The sequence below is a fragment of the Monodon monoceros genome, unplaced genomic scaffold (genome assembly GCF_005190385.1).
Source record: "Monodon monoceros isolate NGI ecotype Baffin Bay Population unplaced genomic scaffold, NGI_Narwhal_1 Super_Scaffold_20, whole genome shotgun sequence".
NCBI lineage: Eukaryota > Metazoa > Chordata > Mammalia > Artiodactyla > Monodontidae > Monodon > Monodon monoceros.
The window spans coordinates 136013509-136033419 of NW_021703777.1; the positions used below are offsets into that span (position 1 = coordinate 136013509).

Sequence of the window (19911 nt, forward strand, 5' to 3'; positions counted from 1 at the left end):
TCCCGACAGCAGCCTGTGCGGGGTCAGCGCTCAGCTCCTGCAGCCTCCTGGGGGCTCGAGAAAGCCGGGAAACCGTTTCTATCCCCCAGTGAGCAGCTCACAGGCCTCAGCTCCTGGGCCTGGGGGTGAGCCGTATGGAGGCTGCACAGCCCGGGTTGATGCCTGCAGCCTCCTCACTGGGGCCCCATGCTTGGGAAAACTAAAATACTATCAATTATGAAATGTGAAAACAGTGATAGAACCCAGCACTGCTGAGTGCACGGAGCCAGGGTCACTGCAGGAGGGGGGACAACCACACACAGGCCCTCGAGCCACACAGCGCGGCCAGGCGTGGTGTCCACGGCTGCCCACAACTGCCTACGTCATCCTCACTGCAACTCAAAAGCTTGGGTCGCATCGTGACCCTGCTTTGCAGGTGAAGAAAATGAGCCCCGAGAGATCAAGTAGCTTCCTGAGTTCACACAGCTAACAAAACAGGCGGTGCCAGGCCGGGACCCACCCCCCAGGCAGCTTGGCCCAGCCAGTGCCTCTCTGCTGCACGGCTCTGCATCCCTGCCCTGCACTTAACTTTCTCGAAGGGCCGTGGAGCTTTACGCTTGCCAGCGTGAAGCACGCGTGTCCTTTGACGCAGCAATTACATTTCTGGGCAGACGCTCAGCTGTCATTAAATTATGCTACAGACATTTGTTGGGTGCCTACCCGTGTCAGGCACTGTGTTGGCACCAGGGATAGGACCTCCTGGCTCTCCTGGAGACGCAATCCAGGGAAACGTAACCCACAGTGAGCAAGTACATCCAGACAGTGTCAGAAAGATGGGATCCTGGGTGTGGAAGAATCCCGGGGCACTGGGCAGAGAGCAGCAGAGGGCAGCCCTGGGGACGGTCAGCCACAGTGACACAAAAAGAGGTGACACCTGAGCAAGACCAGTGAGAGGACAGGGAGAGCCGGCAGGGAGGGGCGGGGCCAGGAAGAGGCAGGTGTGCACCCAGACTCTGCACAGCACCACACGGGTCACGAAAAGAACCTGGGTTTCATTTTTCGCAGATTGTTCCAGCAGAGTGTGGAAAAGAGGTCAGGAGGGGAGCTGATCAGAGCCAGCACCTGGGAGCAGTGACGCGGCTGTTAGCTCAGGAAGTCCCGGGAGGTGGGATGGAGGGGGACCACTGGTGAGAGGTAGACAGCAGGGCGAGGAGGGAAGGAGGTGGTGCGAGCCTGCGCTCTCCCTGCAGGCTCACTGACCTGCCCGGGGGTGGACAGGTGGGCCAGGCAGGTTGACCATGATGCTGATGCAGCTGTAAGTTCAGGGTCCTCCTTGTGTGGGCCCCTCCTCCCAGGCCCCGGGAGAGGCCCTGCAGTGTGTTCACGTGGTCACATCTTTTGTAAAATTGGCAAAAGCAGGGTACTTTAACTGCGATTGACTAAGACGCTGTCTCTTCCCCTCCACCCTCCTCCACTGTACTCCTTTCCATGGTATGTGACATTGCCGTGGCCACAGCTATATTTTGAATCCGGCTTAAGGGGAAGTCAAATTGGTGACTCATTTAGTTCGGATCTCAGTGTGGGTATTCCTGAGGTTTGTTGCTCTTTCCGTGCACGGTTGAGGGGTGCTAGCCGTCCTGGCACAGGGATGGCTTCCGGGAGCATTCCTTCCGTGCCTTCCCACTTCCCGAGTGCAGTAACAGGAAGGTGCAGGGCCAGAGGTCATCTCGCAGTGTGAACAGGAGCTATAATCACCAGCACCGCAAGCCTTGGAAACAAGATTTGAAATGTATGGAACCAGGGGCTTCTACTTTGGGCCGCAAAGAAGTTCAGACTTTCCTCCCACCATAAACAACTAGAAAACTGGGCAAAACGTATGAAGCAACTGTTCCAGACACTGGATCATAGGCAGTGTATTACTCTGGTCTCTGATAGAACAGAAGCAAAGGAGGGGAGCCCTCTGACGCCCTGTGTCTAGGGCCACAGACCATAGTGCAGGAGGGGAGCCCAAGCAGACTACAGTGGCCTCGCTGAGTTGAGGAGACAAGTATTGGGTCTGGGAGGCAAAGGCAACCGGATCTTGCAAGGTAGACTATCAGAGAGGAGGAAGTTACAGAGAAAAAGCCTCCATGAACCTTCAGAGGAGCCCCCGTCTGTCCTGAATACTGAGATATGGGTGCAGAGAGTGGAACTCCATAGGACTAAGCAGAATCATCTCTGGGGAGCAGCAGCCTGAACCATCTCAGAGTTCACACAGGGCCAGGAGATGTTTGGGTTCTGACCATCGGAATGGAGGGTGCTCAGTGGACATCTGAGACATTCACCCAGAAGGGTAACACTTTAGCAGTAGGTCTAAACTAGCCCTAGATTAAAGCTGCTCTAAACCCACCCTAACAAAGCTTAAAAGTGGGCCTCAAAAGGATCAGGCGATCTGCAAGTACCTCAGGCCTGCCTAACACTCTTGAAAGGAAAACACCAGGGGCTTCCCTGGTGGCGCAGTGGTTGAGAATCTGCCTGCCAACGCAGGGGGCGCGAGTCCGAGCCCCGGTCTGGGAAGATCCCACGTGCCGTGGAGCAGCTGGGCCCGTGAGCCACAGCTACTGAGCCTGCGCGTCTGGAGCCTGTGCTCCGCAACAAGAGAGGCCGCGATAGTAAGAGGCCCGCGCACCGTGACTAGAGGGAGCCCTCGCGCAGAAACGAAGACCCAACGCAGCCAAAAATAAATTAATTAAATAAAAAAAAAAAAAAAGAAAGGAAAACACCAAACCCCATCACTGAACAACATAAAAAGCACAATACCCAGCATCCAGTCAGAAATCACTAGACAGGGCTTCCCTGGTGGCGCAGTGGTTAAGAATCCACCTGCCAATGCAGGGGACATGGGTTCGAGCCCTGGCCCGGGAAGATCCCACATGCCGCGGAGCAGCTAAGCCCGTGCGCCACAACTACTGAGCCTGTGTGCCACAACTACTGAAGCCCACACACCTAGAGCCCGTGCTCCGCAACAAGAAAAGCCACCACGATGAGAAGCCTGTGCACCGCAACGAAGAGTAGCTCCCGCTCGCCACAACTAGAGTGAGCCGGCACACAGCAACGAAGACCCAACGCAGCCGAAACTAAATAAATAAATAAATTTTTAAAAAAAGGAAAAATCACCAGACACGCACAGAGACAGAGACTGGAATGCGCCCGTCAGAAGCACGGCTCTCCCTGTTCTCGCTGCCTGTCACAGTTAGGGGACTTTAATTATACGTTGCCTGGCGTTGGAGCAGGTGCTTAACACACTGTCATTTTTATAATCATTGTATGTGTGAGAAATTCTTCCAATCCTCAGACACATAACGTGTAAGTTGGGGATTTAGTTCTTACCAACACCTAGTAAAACCAAAGTTCTCACTGGTCAGGAACATAACCATTGCAGCACCTCTGCATTCACTCTCTTAAAGAGGACCCCAAATTATGGAAGCTTTGGGCCCCACAAAGCTTGGATGTGCCCTCATGTGTAGGGATGTGGTCTCTGACACAGACCATCAACCCCTCCTTGAGTGAACTAAGGATTAATGCTTTTCTCCCCAATTCCAGCTGCCACACTGTCCAGAATTACTTCTGTCCCCAAGAACCACAAGTGGTTTTTCACCTTTAGAGTGTAAAAACCGCCCTTCCTGTCCTACATCAGATCTAAGCACGGCTAGAAGTTAGAAAGTGTGCAAAACATGCCACCGGGCAAGCAAAGGCCACTCTGCTGCTGTCCTTGCTTTCCCACCACAGAGCCCACCCGCCCTAGAGACAGACCCAGAGGCTCAGGGCGGAGCTCCGGCACTGCAGCTCCAGCTGCAGCAGGAAGGGTTCCCGCGGGGCCCCAGGACCTAATCTGAGAGCAGCTGTGCCCACAAGGGGAGGGTCCAGCAGGCCGCCGCGCCGCCCGCTCACTGCTGCTCTCATCTTGCTCTTCCTCCATGTGACGCAGGCTGTGTGGTGTCCATCATGGGCAGGAGGAGGCCGCTGCCGAGGATCCGTGCACGTGACCCACAGCTCCGGGCTCAAGCAGAGCGGCAGGCGGTGAACTTTGTGGTGCAAGGTGCCAGAGCCCCTCTGCTTCTCGGTTTCCAGCCCCAGGAGATGAGTGCCAGGGTATATCCTGCTCTCGTCCTCCTGGCGGTTACTGCTGGGAGCCGCAGGGCAGGTGCTCAGCACCTGGTCCCCTTCCTGACTGCGACGCACCCCACGAGGCCAGACGGGAGACAGGCTCCAGGAGGTCATCCGGCCGGCGCCAGGGCCAGACCTGGAGCTCAGTCCCTTGACCCTCGGCCTGGTCTCTCCGCCACAGCCCTCATCCTTGGCAGGCGTCCGAACCCCAGCGCACCCACCACGGATCCGTCAGTCTTCCTTAGAATGGCCAAAGCCACAGTCTCCGCGTGGAGGGCAGGTGTGAGGCGGCGCTAGGCGCTGTCCTGATGAGGCCTTGGGGGCCTGGGGGTCGGGCAGCGTCCCCACCTGTGACCCCAGTGGTCACGGATGGAGAACCAAGGTTCCTGGGCCCAGAGACGAAAGACTGGAGGTAGGACCCCAGCCCCAGACGGGTTTCTGCAGCAGGAGGGTGGCCCAGCCCAGCAGACGCGGAGTGCGAGGCGTGGATGGTGGAGCAGGAAGGTCAAGTCCCCAGCGAGTGCTGCACAGAGGCCGGTGCGGCAGCGCTGCCCGGCTAAGCTCAGCCTTGGCGAGCAGGAGAGCGGGTGGCGGCTGCGGGAGGACGGCTGGGACCGGCTCTGGGCTCAGTGTAGCATCTTCCCGGGTCCTGCCCCGCTGTGACCACCCAGACGAGAGCAGAGCACAGCGACAGCCTCCAGCCCTGAGAGTTCTCTGCATCTCAGGCCGGCTCCCTCACACGAGGCCGTGGTTGGCTCACGACCACCCGCCTCTGTCCCTGAGGTGTGTGCAAGGCGGCCTTGAAGCTGGTTTGGAGAAAAAACTGCACGTAGACCTCTCCACATGGGACGCTGACCAGGAGGCCTGGCCACGCTTTGAGCTCCCCCAGAGAGGTGATCTCCCAGCACGTGACGGCACGGGACAAGTGACCTGCCGTTCCCGTGCTGAGCCGAGCCAGTGCCCACCAGGGAGCTGTCCCTCCACCTGGGCAGACACAGGGCCTGGCCGGCCTGCTCCCGCATCCCACCCCACCCACGCTCTGCTCCCCACCTCACCTCCTCTCTTGGCTCTGCGCCCCCTCCTAAGGTAGCAAAGCCTCCCGACATCCCAGCCCCGGCAGAGGGTCCCCGTGGCGCTGAGACCCCTCGCAGCCAGCAGGTCAGTCGCAGAGACCAGACTTGCACGTCCAGCATTCCTGCTGCGCTCATGGGAAGTGTGGCCCTGCAGTGGAGGGAGGCGGCCCACTGACTGGGGCCTTTTATTTCTTCGTGAACCTCAGGAGCCTTGAACAGCTAGAGCAGCTTAAAGCCAGGAATGGAAACCTGAACTTCAGTCTGTTTCCCGTGATCCGAACCGGTTGTTGAGACACCCACTGTTTGCCTGGCGCTGGAACAAGCGTGTCCCCTACGCTGGCCAGCACCTCCAGAGTGCCTGACTGACCGTGTGATTGATCCCGCCCAAGTCCTAGAAGCCCGTATCATAGCCCCACTCCACACACTGGGAGGCTGAGGTTCTGCCAGGTTCACGGGCTGCACAGCGGGAGGGCTGAGGGAGCGGGGGCTGAGCCCATGGCCGCCGTCCGGGCTCCGTCATCCTGTCGGCTGGTGCAGCGGGCACAGCCCAGGTGTGGTCAGAACCTGTGAGCATGCTGAGACACTGCTCCCAGGGGCAGGTCGTGATAAATGGCAGGTATAGGGTCCCCAGTCCGCTGACTTGAGCATATCAGAAGGGGACATCCCAGGTGGGCCTGAGCTGATCAGGTGGACCCTTGAAAGAATGTTTAGGGGTCAGAGTCAGAGATTCCGGCCGTGGAGGGGCAAACACGCTGGGGGGAGGGCCCGTGGCACAGACCTGAGGGTCACAGCCACCAGGAAACGGGAACCCCAGTCACGTGACTGCAAGGAAATGAATTTTGCTGGCAACCTGAGGTCATCTGAAAGTGGGCCTTCCTCAGGGGAGCCCCAGATGAGGACACAGCCAGGTCCACACTGACCTCAGCTTGCAAGTCCCTGAGCAAAGGTGCAGCCACACGTGCAAGAACTGAGAGATGGTAGATCCTTGTGGCTCGCACCTGCTGGGTGTGCGGTCATGCGTTACGCAGTGTAGAAAATTCAGACAGTCCTCCTGGGTGGGCAGGGTTGCGGGGCCCCGGACCTCACACTGTTCCTGAACCAGCGCCCTTTGTGCCTCACAGGCTCGGCCGCGGACCTCTGCAAGATGGCCATGATCCACCTCTTCACAGCAGTGGCCACATCCCCCATCCTGACGGCCAGGTCAGTGAGTGAGCGCCAGCCAGCCCAGGCCCAGCCCAGGGCGCGGACCTGCCCTCTGCAGGGCTCGGGTGGGCAGCCTGCTGCTCTGTGCCTAGCCCGCGGGCAGACGCCTCCAGGACGCGAAGCCACAGTGGCCACTTCCCTCCGGGGCTTGGACCGGACAAGCTCGCTGACCCCCACGGAGGGACCCGCTTCCGCCAAGGTGCTCCCAGCGCTCCCAGGAGAACGCTTTGTTCCCAGCTGGGACTGAGCAAGGTGGCCAAGGGCCTGCTCACCCCGGAGCACGCTGAGTCTCCCCAGGTTGCCAGGTGCAGAAATGTGTCTCCCCTTGGTGAGCCCGAACCCCTTCGGGCACGGCCCCAGGGGTACACACGCAGCTGCCCGCCTCAGAGTTGGGTGGGCCCCGCGGCCCCTCAGACAGGACACGGGGCTCCACACGGCGTCCGCTCCCAGCCCCTGATAAGTGAGCCAGAGGCCCGGCTTCTGCTGCCATCCCCTCCCTGAAGGCTCTCGCCAGGCTCCACGTCTGCCTCGGTTGCTCTCCTGGGCACATACCCCGAGCAGAGGGAGTGTCCGGGTGTCCGGGTGACCAGGTGTGCTCGTCCCAGGCTCTGCTGGCCCAGAACCACCCCTTGGGCCGCCCAAGGTCCTGGCCTGGGTGCAGGTGGGAGGGGATGGGTTCTCCTCCCGAATCCCAGGATCCCCTCCTGGCGGCCCACCTGGGCTCCCCAGAGAAGTGAGTATGTCCGACCCCAGGAGGTCTGCCTCCCTCCCTCTTTGGTCTCTATGTCTGTTTGCCACCCCTCCGGGCCCTCCCAGGCTCCACGTGTGGGCCAGCGTGGGCCTGCCTGCTGAGGAGCCCTTCCCGGGCGTCAGCCTGTCTGCACCTGGGGAGGAAGCTCATGGCGGGTTAGGTGATGAAAATTTATGAAGCGTTAAGTGGTCTCACGGGCCCCACCCTGAGGGGTGTCTGCTCACTCCTCTGCACTACGGGGTGCCACCGGCACAGAGGACAGCTGGCCCCTCCTCCCGCCACCTCTGGGACACGGGGCCTGCTGGCCTGTGGCCACCCTTTTCCACGTGAGCTTGTGGTTTTCTCTTGGCTTCTGATACTGCTTTACATCCTCAAGACATGGGATTTTTCCTTGCCTGAGATCTTTCATCTTTGCTTAACAAGCTTCCGCCTTTACTTCTTCAGATGTTTCCTCCTGTTCATTTTGATGTTCTAGCCTACGTTCTTTTGGCAATTTCAGCAACTTTGTAGAGAAGTGTGTCCGGGGCAAAGGCCCTGGCCTGCAGGGTCGTGTCCTAGTAAAGGAGACGGGAGAAGACCTTCCCAGGCTCCACCGCTGTTGGCTTCCACCTTCACAGCCCCTGCCCCGGGCACTTCCTCTGGTCCATGGTTCACCTTACACCCCTGGGAAGGAGCAGCCACACCCCGGCTGTCACCCCAGGGCTGGGAGGAAGGACAGAGGGTGAGAAGCCTGAGACCCGGCAGGATATAAGCGCTACCCCAGGTGCCCTGCGGTAGCTGCGCCAGGGTCTGGGCTGCTGTCTCCGGTTCCTGCAGCAGCTGTGGGAGGTGAGGGGGCAGGAGCTGAGTGGGAGATGTTCTCCTGTTGCCGGGTCTCGCCTGCCGGCCGTCCCCAGCACACACACGCCGAGGCCAGACGCCTCTTCCATCCAGGGCTCCTCGTGGCTTTCTGCTCGACTCCTGAATCCATGCATCCTGTTCACTTGTGCCTTTTCTGAGGGTAAAATGCGTGAGGGTGTGTGGGGCCTGCACTAGCGCCGGTTGTTCCACGTCCGCGATATCTTACGTCTAGGAGGTCTGGTCCATCTCCAGTTTCTGTGAGATGGGTAAGGGAAGTGGCATACGAGGGTCTGGGGCCTTTTGGTGACAGTCCTCATCCAGGAATTCAGAAACCCGGTGGCCATCCCTTTTGCCAGCGCTGTGTTGTCTTCAGGAAACACGTTTCATAACAGAACACGTTAACCGCTTCGTGTCATTTCAGAAACCGAAGCAGGCCAGTGTGGAACACGGCCGTCCACACTGTGCGTGTGAACTTGAGTTGTTCTCCCTGGAGTGGCAGGAAAGGTCTAGGACAATGTCGGTGGTCGGGGTGGGGGTGGGGGGCAGATGCGGGGCACGCGTGAGCTGGTATCTGCCTGAAGCAACGTGACTGGAACGCGTCCCTGGGGCTCCTGGCACCTGGTCCAGTCGCCCCGAAGTGCCCTGCGGGCTGGAGCCACAGGACGGCCTCCACTCACTGCCTACGGGCTGGGGAAGGAAGGCCAGGGGGCTCGTGACCCCAAGCGCTGCCGTTGGCCGAGAGCTCACTTGGCCTCATGCTGAGCTGTCGGGGGGCGGGGGGGCGGCCTCCTGTCTTCCAACGTGGGACCCCCATGACAGGCCCTTCCAGGTTTCAGACCATGTTGGGGCTGGAAAGAAGCTTTGGAGGCTGTCGATTCCAACACCTGCATGTAGAGAAGGGAACCCGAGAGCGTGGTGCAACACGGCCCAAATCACCAGAACTAGACCAGCACCGGGCCCCCCGGCATGCTGCAGACTCTCCTCCCCTGGGCTCATGCAGAGGACCACAGCCCCACTGCTTCCCCACTGGACGGCGTGGCAGCCTCAGAGGACACTTACCCTGCTCCTTTGCCCATGGTTACAGGACAGCAGGGTCATCCCACCACACAGGCAGCCCTCTGCCCTCTGCCCACCTGGCAGCAACCCGAGGGCATCTGTGGTCAGGCTTAGCCTGGCATGTGGTCTCTTGCTCTCCCCATCTCAGGAAGGGGCAGAGAAGGTGCCTGGGGCCCAGGGCAGGCGACAGGACCAGCCAAGCAGCGAGAAGCGGCCTTGAGGGACATGGGGGCAGCAGGCCCTGGACTTCCCACGGTGACAGGGCAGCAGGTGGAGAGGGCTCTGCAGCACCTGGGCCCTTGAGGATGTATGGGAAGCAAGGCTGGGGCAGCCAGCAAGCCCCTGGACCATGGCCTGGACCACAGCAGCCACTGGCCGGAGTGGACGGATGGGAGGCTGGGCCTTTGGGGGCGGGAGGACGCCACGCTGGTCCAGCAGGAAGGACGCAGAGCAGTTAACAAAACCTGACCTTGACAGCACAGAGGGACTGTGGGGGCACTGAGACCAAGCTCCCCAGAGCGGCCGTCTGTGGTCACCTGCGGAGGTCAGGACGACAGCGTAACGGCAGGGGCGTGGGGCCTTGCCGTGTCTCTCAAGGACTGTGGCCAGGCCGCGGGAAGGCCTGGGGCTCAGCCACCGTGCGCCTGTGCTCTCAGGTGAGTCCTCACGGTGTGCTCAGAGCTGAGGGCGCCTGGAAGGGAGCTGCCCCAGGCAGCCACTGCCGGCCGGGCCACAGCCGGGAGGTGAGGTGAGGCTCTCCTGGAGTGTCCCCACAAGAGCGTGGTTATGGGCGGCCTGTCCGCGCAGGACAAAGGGACGGGAAGTTCCTCAGCCATCAGCTCGCTTCCTGGGAAACAACGGGTCTGACACCTGTGTTCACCTGCCCCACCCGGGCGCCTCCTGTGCATTTCCTGTGCCCCAGTTTCCAACTGGAGATATGGTAATGTCGCAGTCAGCTGTGAGAGAGATGTGTGAGTGACTAACAATTCAAACCTATTCTTAGGTTGCTGGCACACCAGCAACTCAGAATTTCACAATGTAATTTCAAAAAGTATGAAAACTCTCGGGAGCCTGAGACCCCGCCAGAGGCCTAGAAGTCAGTTCAAGAAAGTAAATGGCAATGCTACCAGCCCGGCCTGGCTGCCCGGAGGACGGTGCCGAGAGCCCTTGGCCAGAGGCTGCGCGTAAAATACAGGCCCCTCCTTGCGGGCACTGCGGCGTCTGCCGGCCTGCGGCCTGGGCTGGACCCAGCATGCCCTGGGGATTCACTCCCACGAGCAGGATGGGCTGTGCCTGCTCACGGCAGCTCAGACTTAAAGGTGGACTTTCCCCCATCGTGAGGGATCCAGTTGCTGACTTCGGTTCAGAGGCTTGGGGCGGCAGGACTGAAGTCCCTCTGGCTCCCTGGCCGTTTCCCGCTTGGTGCCTTGGTAGAGGTGGCCACTCCAGCAATCACAGCGCATAGCGGGCAAAGGGAGAAAGCAGTGGTGATAGAAAGGGTACCCGCCCCCGCCCCCCGCACGTCAGCCCTTTCAAGAGCCTTCGTGGGAGCTGGGGGGTACCCACCGCAGGTGGCTGGGAACACAGCCTCATCTCCCCCCGACCCAGCAACAGAGAAAAGGGGAGAGTGGTTCAGGGTAGAGCCCTGTGCTTCTCGGTTACAAAGTCCTGCACAGCTTCTGAAAGCGCCGGCACAATCCGTCTCTGCACTGGGCTTGAAGACTGCTCCCCGCGCCCGGCCGGACTCACCATTGTGGTGACCCCTGTCCGGGGGCCTCGCCTCACCTCCCTGTGCAGCCCCAGCTCCCTGGTGCCCCTGGGCCCACAGCTCTGCCAGGCGCTGCCTCTGCCTGCTGTGGACAGGCAGTACGGTGACAAGTGTGCACAGGCTGTACAGTGACAAGGACAGGACATGGCCCCTTCCCTCGGAAGCAGCGTCCTAGAGGCAGAGACCAGGTCACACAGAGGGCAGAGCACACACACACACCCCACATGCCTACCCTCCTTCCCTGAGGGCTACAGGCCCTCAAGACCATTCTGCACCACGCCTCCCCCCTCCCTGAGTGCACAGGGTGAGCCTCCTTCATCCGCCCCAAGGAGGGGCTGGCACCAGGTCTGAGGTCACAGCCCCCAGTAGGTGTCAGAAGACAACCCAGATCCTACCTTCTTTTTTTTAATCAATTTATTTATTATTTATTGTTGGCTGCGTTGGGTCTTCGTTGCTGCATGCAGGCTTTCTCTAGTTGTGGTGAGCGGGGGCTACTCTTCATTGCGGTGCAGCGGGCTTCTCATTGCAGTGGCTTCTCTTGTTGCAGAGCATGGGCTCTAGCTGCGCGGGCTTCAGTAGTTGTGGCTCGCGGGCTCAGTAGTTGTGGCATACGGGCTTGGTTGCTCCGCGACATGTGGGATCTTCCCGGACCAGGGCTTGAACCCGTGTCCACTGCACTGGCAGGCAGATTCTTAACCACTGGGCCACCAGGGAAGCCCCCAGATCCTACCTTCTAAGCGCGGGGCACACCTGGCCCATGCTGGCCAGATCCTTGCAGACCGTGTTCTGTGCGGCCAAGGAACAGCTTCCAGGGCCGATCCCTGGGGTGTCCCCCTCCTCCATCCCCACCCCGTGCACACATGCGCACATGCCAGTCCTTGGCGCTTGAGTCTACGTCCTCCCAGGAGCCCTGCCCCTCAGCAGCACCTTTGTTGCCTACACACCTCCTTCCACTGCAGCGTCCACACACCCCCCCTCTCTCTTCCTCACCCAGAGGCAGCTGGGGACAGACACCCCTCAAGGGGGTGCCTGAGGGGGCTCAGAGAAGTGGGGCATCGAGCAAGGACTTGTCCAGCGGAGTGGGCTGGAGTGAGTGCTGACTCCTCCCCTGGAGCTCAGCCCTGGGCCCAGACCCAGGCGGGGAGCGTGGTGTCTCGGGGACAGGGAGTGGCCAGGAGGGCAGCAGCAAGGTGCCCAGGCCGTGGGCCAGGACCCAGGAGCAGGGACATGCTGGGGTCTTGTGCCTGCAGAATGGCCTCGAGTAGAGGCCTGTCAGGGTCCCTGCCCCCGCGATGGTCCAAGGGGGGCTCTTCTTCCTCAAAATGCTCAGCCCCACTGTGTCCTCGTCAGGCTCCCCAGGTTGGGGGGGGGGGCAGGGGGTCGCCCGGACCCTCTTATCCTGGGCCCTCTGCCTCCAATGCATCATTCTAACCTGTGTTCTCCTCCCGCAGGCTGTCCTGGTGATGGTGCCGTGACCCCCGCCCACCAGCCCCTGCCTGGGTCCTCTCACTCCCCACCGAGCCACATCCTCACGGGCACCTTGTGCCAAAACCTAGGCGGATTGGCCAGCACCGGGCAGTGCCCCACGTGCCCCTGTGCACATGCCCCCCACGCGCCCCTTGTCACAGGCAGGGACAGAGCACGGAAGGCCCACGCACGGGGGTGACTCCCTCCACCGCATGTCTTGCAGGTTGGTTGCCCAGATTCACGACGAGCTGCTGTTTGAAGTGGAGGATTCACAGATTCCTGAGTTCGCAGGTGAGCCCGGAGGAGCCAGGGTTGTTTCTATGTCACGAATACAGTATCTCCCTGGGGGCTCACAGGCCCCCTCCCTGCACCTGCCGTGTGCCACCTGCAGAAGGGCCAGCCTTGTTTGGGGGCCCTTGAGAGGTCTGGACGGCCATTCCCTGGCCAGCAGCCCTTGGGGAACGCTAAGTGCCCTACTGGGGGCCCTGCATCAGCCCCAGGGGCCCCGGAAAGATGGGGGCGACATTGGGACCCCAGGCCGGCGGGAGCCAGGCGGTGGGGCCGGCAGCAGGGTTAGTGCTGGAGCATCGGGGTGGCTGAGGCCCACAGGCTGAGCACAGACTCCAAGCCTGGGTCCCACCCTGCCCCCGCGACAGGCACCACCCGCTGTGAGCCCTCCGGTATTCTTTGAAGCTAGAGACCACCTGTCCCCGACTCAGTCCTCAGGTTGGGCAGCAGTCCTCCCCTAAACAACTACCACTGCAGTGGGCATGGGGGCCTCTCTTCTGCCTCTCTAGTGAGAGCAGGAGCCCTAGGGCCCTGGTCCCTCTAGGCCCTGCAGGGCCTGTGAGGGAGGTGGCCGAGGGTGGAGAGAGTACAGGGCTGGGCGTTAGGGCTGGGTACCAGCCTCCCAGCCAGCTCCCAAGTGACAACTGGCCAAGCCCTCCCCCAGCTCCGCCACCACCTGCAGAGACCTGCCCTGAAAAGTGGTGAGACCACTATCCTCGGCGCCCCAGCCTACACGCACCTCCGTCTTATATTTGGGAAACCAGCCCATAGCGGGGCCCCATCCTGCACAGGGTCCCGTCCTACACGGGGCTTCAGCCTACACGGGGACCCATCCTACACCGGGCCCCATCCTACAAGAGCTTCATCCTACATGGGGCCACATCCTACACAGGGCCTCCTTCTACAGGGGGGCCCATCCTACATCATCATTTGAAATCTGTTTGGAAATAATGGGCCTGAAACAAACCATTTGATGGGATTGGCGGGTGCTCAGCTGCTGGTTAAAAAGGAAAGAAAAAGTTCTACATCTGGAGGGAGCCGTCTTAGGAACAGTCCAGTTCCCGTTCATCCTGGGGGCAACTGCTAACTGTTTCAGGCAGGCATTGAGGCTCTGCTCCCTGTGGCTCCCTGAGGGATGCAGGGGCCTCGGCCACAGGCCAGCACTCAGAGGCACCACCTGGCGCTGTGCTGGGAGAGCTCTGGGGTCTCGACCCAGCCACGGACCACGAGACAGGTGAACCCGGTGTGGGCCGGGGCTGGCTGCCATCTCTGAAATGCTGGGTGGTCAGGACACACCTGATGGCGGCCCAAAGGGCAGACCCAGGATGGGGCTCTGGGGCCCCCAGCCCAGGGACCCTGCCCTCATGGGCCATATGGTGCAGGCCGGGGACACGGGTCACCCCAGGGAGAGGCCTGGGAGAGAGCCAGCTCTGCCCGACTGCCACCGCCCCTCTGCCCAGTGGTTACTCGGGGTCACTCGTTTAGTCAGTCGCACAAAGGAGAGGATACACAGGAGGACCTGGCATTGTCTGCACACCCAGTGAGGGGGTGTCAGGGTCTGACTCCTCCCATTAGAAGCACCTGGACACCCTGCAGCTCCCCAGGGAGGCCGGGCCCACTCTGCCCGCCCACCTCCCCACAGCTGGACCCAGGAGCCACATGAAGTGGCTCCCCACTCCCCGGCCACACCAGTGTCCCTCTGCAAGCACAGAGAGGGTAGTGAGGACTTCGGACAGCGGCTGATCCTGCGCCAGACACCCCAGGCCCTGTGCCCCGCCCTGGGGCCGCGGAGGACAGAGGACAAGGCAGCCTCCGCCCATTCCTTGGGCGTTCCTTTGGCGATCTTTGTATTGAAATGTCAGATAACTTAGAGCAAACCCTGAGGAACACAGCCAGCCAGCCCCTCCCGCCGGGCTGCTCCCGGCCCAGCCCCCAGTGCCATGGAGTTGTCCTTGCAGCGTCACGGGCACGTGAAACTTCACAGGGGTTTCGGCGGAAGCACAGGTCGTCCTGCCTGGGCTGCTCGGGCCAGCGGGATCGCCTGGCCTGGCCACCCGGGGCGGGGGGTTGGGGTTGGCACAGGGGGCCCGCAGCTGCAGACAAGCGTGTGGGCGGGGCTACAGCGACGCTTGGGACCCGAGGGCCCTGCTTGCGGCACCCACTGTTGGGGCCCGTTAAGGCGCCTTCAAGCACGTGCCAGTGGGAGTTGGAACCAGTTGGGGAGAGCCGCAGTGGCTGCCAGAGCAACCAGTACAGGTGACCATGACTGTGTGGACTTGGGAGAACCGGGGATCCTGAGGGCTGGGGTAGGGCTGGGGCCCGGGTGTCCTCCTGGCGCCAGCTCTGCCAGGCAGGCTCGGGCTGCCCCTCTGTCTTGCCTTTGTCCCAGCCCTCGTCAGGGGAACCATGGAGGCCCTGCAGCACGTGCCGGCGGTGGAGCTGCAGCTGCAGGTGAGGGGGCGGGGCAGGAGCCGGGCAGGGCCGGGCGTGGGGGAGGAATTCATCAGCCCTCCCCCCCCAGGCCACTGCCACCTGCCCCAGGTGCACCTGGACGTGCCAAGCCAGTCCCAGCCAGACTGCTGGCTGTTGGCTCTCAGAGGGGCTCCAGGTCCCCACCAGGAAGATCTTCGGGTCCAAGCTCCCCCAGGGTGGTGGGGAAGGTGAAGGAGTAACAAGGAGGTGAGAGTCCTTGAAGTCTTGCACATGGGCCGGACAGGGTCAACAAGCACCTTGGAGCCCCTGGAAAGGCTGCAGGGAAGGATGGCTTGCCCCTCGTCCCATGGTCGCTCCCTCCTCCCTGCCGTGGAAGCAGCCATGTTCTGTGCCCCTGGGGCCCCTGCACCCATCCCACCGTTAACTTCACCCCTCACCTCGCCCTGCGGGCGGCAGCTGCGCAGCATGAAGGAACACCCACACAGGCCCAGCCAGGGACGGGAACTCCCGTGTTCTGGAGTGGTTGGCGTTTGCTCCTGTGGCAGGTGGAGACGTGGGGGACCCGAGGTCCCCAGGAGCCCAAGAAGCCCCACCTCACCCCACTAGTAGCCCTGCAAGTGGCAGGGGGCTGCAGCTGTGAGCGGCCCCCTCCTGTTGAGAGGGAGCTCTTGAGCCGTGGTCAAGGGTGCTCTCAGGATCAGGTCCCTAGGAGGGCTCTCCAGACTCCTCTGCACCTCTTGAAATCAGCTGATCCCCCTGGGGGACCGCAGGTGGCCCCAGGACACACCTCCCTATGCCAGAGCCCCCTGCCTGGCCAGCCCCTACGAGCTCCTTGCTGCACAGGGGCCCTGGCAGGTGAGGGGGGCTCAGCCAAGGTCGAGGCATTGTGACAGGGTGGGTGTGCGGTGAGCCCGTTTACCTGTTGCCGTGTGTGTGCGTGTGAGCGTGTGTGAGTGTGCGTCTGTCCGTAGCTGAGCTGCTGTGGCCGTGTCTAATTGTGTGTCTTGGGGCAAGTGGCTGCCCGCGTGGGGGTCTGGGCGGTGGCTGGGAAGGTCTGGCGCTCACCTCTGGCTGCCACCTGCAGGTGCCCCTGAAGGTGAGCTTGAGTGTCGGCCGCTCGTGGGGACACCTGGCACCACTGCAGGAGGCCCCGGCCCGTGACCCCACCACCGTCCTGCCGAGTCTCCAAGCAACCGCTCAGCCACCGCCGGCCCCTGAGCGCCTACCCCCGTGCACGCATTTTTCGCCTTCATTTGGTCTGTAGCCCCAGGCAACAGCGGGGAAGAGAACTGGTTTCCACCAGCCCGCTGTGTGGCCTTCCCAAGGTCAGAGTCAAGCGCTTGGTACTCGGCTAGGGCCACCTTTCCTCTGGAGCTGGGGCAGCTGGGTGCCCCCCAGAGTAAACGCCTCTTGTGAATGTGCTCAGCCCTGTCCGCGTGAATTCTTCCCTTGGGTGGGATACACCATGTGCACAGCCCTCGGCCGCTTGGGCACAGCCAGGGCAAGCACCCCAGGCAGGAGTGGCCCAGCCCTAGGTTGCCCCAGGCTGACAGCTGCTCACCACCTCGCGGGTGCCCAGGAGCTGCCAGCAGCCTGGCTCCCAGGGTCTCCAGGGCTGGGGCAGTGACGTACTGGCCAGAGATCACAGCCTGACCACCCTCCTGAGGGCCAGAGGGGCCCGTGCACAGGTGCTCGCCGGCCAGGTGTCCACGCGAGCTTGTTCTCACAGACCCCCAGGGCCGAGGGAGGGCATGGCCCGTGCACCCCTGGAGCCTCACAGCAGCCTGTGACAGAGATGCCACCCCCCTGGCATGGTGGGGACACTGAGGCAGGGGAAGGTCACCTCACTGGGACAGGTGTCCCAGCAGGACTGCAGCTGGGCTCCCACCGACCCTGCCCCGCACCACTGCCCGGCCGCCTGTCTCATCCCGGGGCCCCATTCCCAGACCCTGGTCTGGGTCCAGGCTCTGCATGCCACCCTCCAAGTGGGGTGCAGCGCCTACCCAGGGCAGGGCGAGCATGTTGACAGGGCCCAGATGCAGCTCCAGGAGCGGGCACGGGTCCCCCCCCCTCCACCGGCTGTAGACTCTGCTCCTGTTTAATGGCAACTAGAGCCCACGGGACATGGCATCATCTTTTCTGAGTGACGTGGATCGTCACAGTTTATCATGCCCAGGCCCGTTTTTCTCATGGCTTCAAGATCTCGTCACTGGTCTCATGGGCTGTGCAGCATCCAGATGGCCAGGCCTGACCGCCATGTGATAGAACATTCCAGAACCTGGAGAGCTGCCAGGGCCCTCCACGCCACTGCCTCTGTTGTGTGTCCGTATGTCTGAGTGGCAGCCTGTCTTCATGCTCTGTCACCTCAGAAGCAAGACCACTGCCGGGCTTCACAAGGGGCATCTCACTCAAGCAAACGACCGTCCTTGGGAGCTGACATCTCTGGGCCAGCGTGGACCGCCGTGTGCCTTGTGGGTGGAAGCCACATGGGGTGGGCACATCCCAGAGCGTCCCAGTCAGACCCGCGAGAAGGGAACACGCCTGACACCCTCGGGGCTGGGCGGTGGATGGACCCTGCGAGGACGTTCCCTCCCACCCAGAAGCCGGGCCAGGGCAGGAGAGCGCCTGCTGTGGAGAGCCGTCCATGCTGGGTGGGCTGCAGGAGCCTTTGGACACGGCTGGGTGTATGTCCACCCTGAGCCCCAACGTCCCTGCCCCACCCCTGTGCCCTGCTCTCCAGCCTGACACCCCCATCCCATCACCCTCCCTTCCTTACAGACACTGGGGGTCCCACACCTCATGGCATCCCTCAGAGCCGACCTGCTCCAAGGAGGCGTCAGACAGACGGGCAGACCCCCAGGCCTGCAGGAGAGCCCGGCCGGGGCTGCTGACACAAAAACGGGGGCCTCTCAGCCCACAGGTCACCCAGGCACCTGCTCCAGCCTCCAGGAGGAGGGGCCCAGCATCTCCAGGAAAGCAGCCCTTCCTGGCCCAGCGTTGCGCAGACGACACCTCAAGAAAGCATGGAGCCCGGTTCCATCAACTCCGGTTTTATTGAAAAACAGCAGCATTGGGGGCTGGGCAGGCGGAGGGACACTGCTCCCGGCCCCTCCCATCGCTCACACACGCACAGGAAGCCTGGGACCCTCTCCCCAGCCCTGCAGCCTGTCTCCTCTGGAAGCAGTGCACGGCCCCTCCGGGCCCTCTCGGGGGCTGTTTGGTACATCCTGGGATGTCAGGACAGACGCCTCAGTCCTGGGCTCACAAACGGTAAACACAGTAAGTGAAACCAGCCACCATGACACGTTCTGGGCTCTGCCTGCCCAAGGACACCGCGTCCATGGCAGCCGTGGTCAAACAAATCTGATCTCGGCCAGTCTGGCTGAGTGTCACTGCCCTTGCCACCCTCCCCACACAGCCAGAGAGCTGGGCAAAAGCTCATCCTGGTCACCCCCCTTCACACAGGCCGTCCGGCACCCTTGGCCAGGGAGGAAAGAGCACTAGATTCAAGGTCCGCTGGGTCCGGAGAAGGAGCGTGAACGAGGCCTCAGGCCGGCCGCACCGCCGAGCACCTCCCGGCTGCCCCTTCCCAGCCAGAGCGGGCCCTCGGCCCCCAGGCTCCCTCCCTGCACACACACACACGCACACACGCAGAGGCGCACACGTGTGCGCGTACCCACAGGCACACATGCACACACACAGGCACACCCCTTCTCCAAAACGGCTAATTATTGCTGTTAAAAAACCACATCCAACAACAGTTAGCTTGGGGCTCCCCTCCCTGACCCCGGGCAGCCCACTTGTCAGTGGACCTCACGCCATCACTGAGAGCCTGTCCTTGGCACCATGGAGCAAACACAGTCCAGGATCTGCCCCACACCCAGCCCAGAACTCGAACCCAAAAGCCTCGGCCAGAGGGCCACCAGCACAGGTACACAGCCTGTGGCCAAAATGATTCACAGAAGCGGCTTCCAACAGACACAGGAGCAGCAGGAACACGGAGGACATGGCCAGGGAAAGGCAGCAGGCTCCCAAGGCCTGGGGCCACTGTCCAGCCATCCCCCAGACACTGACAGGAAGGCGGCCCCAGCGGTGTGCCCAGCGCCCGAGGATGGGCAAAGACCCACACCCACAAGTGTCAACATGCCTCCCAGAGGCCAGAGCCAGGCCCTGTGGCCCAGAGAGCATCCTAAGCACTTGCCTGATGCTGGAGGGGCCACCTGAGAAAGGACACACAGAGCAGGGTGGGGGCCGCCCCAGGACCGTGTGGCCTCCCAGCCCAAGCCTTCTGCCCCCTGTCCCTCCCCCACTCCACCCAAGGGCAGCAGGGGGAGGCCAGGCCGGACACGATGGAGGTACCAGGTGGGAGACGCTGCCACGGCCCTTCCTGGGGCCGGGACACCTGGCTGGCCTCAACACACGCACACCACCCACCCTGGCTGCCCACCGTCAGGGGCCAGCTGTCTGAAGAGCCCATACCTGGGCAGGGGGAGCTACCCCTGGGATGGCCCGCCAGCCACATGCCAGGACCCTAGTGGCACTGGGCCATCCAGAGGTGCTGGAGCCTTCAGCTGCCCTGGATCCCACTGCCTGGACGTGCCCATCGGGCCTGTGTTCCAGGCTCATCTAACGCAGACATCCTGAGCGCTCTGCCTCCCGCTTTCCGCTCCAGACACAGACAACAGAAGCCCTGGAAGCCCGACCCCTGAGCACGGGTGCCGGGCCCAGGGCTGGCTTTCCAGTCTGGGGAGGCCCAGGAGCCAGCAGGGAGGGGAGGGGGCCCAGGGCCGCCCAGTGCAGAGAAGCTGCCCAGACACATCACTGGGCAGGACCCCAGGAGGACGCTTCACAGAGGTAGAAGAAGTAACATCAGAATTTCTACAAAGGTATAAAATTCACATCTCAGT

At 62.1% G+C, this 19911-nt stretch overlaps 1 protein-coding gene across 1 annotated transcript in view; it reads left to right on the forward strand.

Moving 5' to 3' along the window:
- Positions 1 to 16420, forward strand: part of POLN (DNA polymerase nu) — a 167231-nt gene extending 150811 nt beyond the window's left edge. The window contains exons 22-26 of the mRNA XM_029235434.1: positions 3947 to 4057; positions 6320 to 6398; positions 12507 to 12574; positions 14961 to 15022; positions 16089 to 16420. Of these exons, the coding sequence (XP_029091267.1) occupies positions 3947 to 4057; positions 6320 to 6398; positions 12507 to 12574; positions 14961 to 15022; positions 16089 to 16268 (500 nt within the window). The 3' untranslated portion in view covers positions 16269 to 16420. The remainder of the gene's footprint in view (positions 1 to 3946; positions 4058 to 6319; positions 6399 to 12506; positions 12575 to 14960; positions 15023 to 16088) is intronic.
- Positions 16421 to 19911: the final 3491 nt, after the last annotated feature.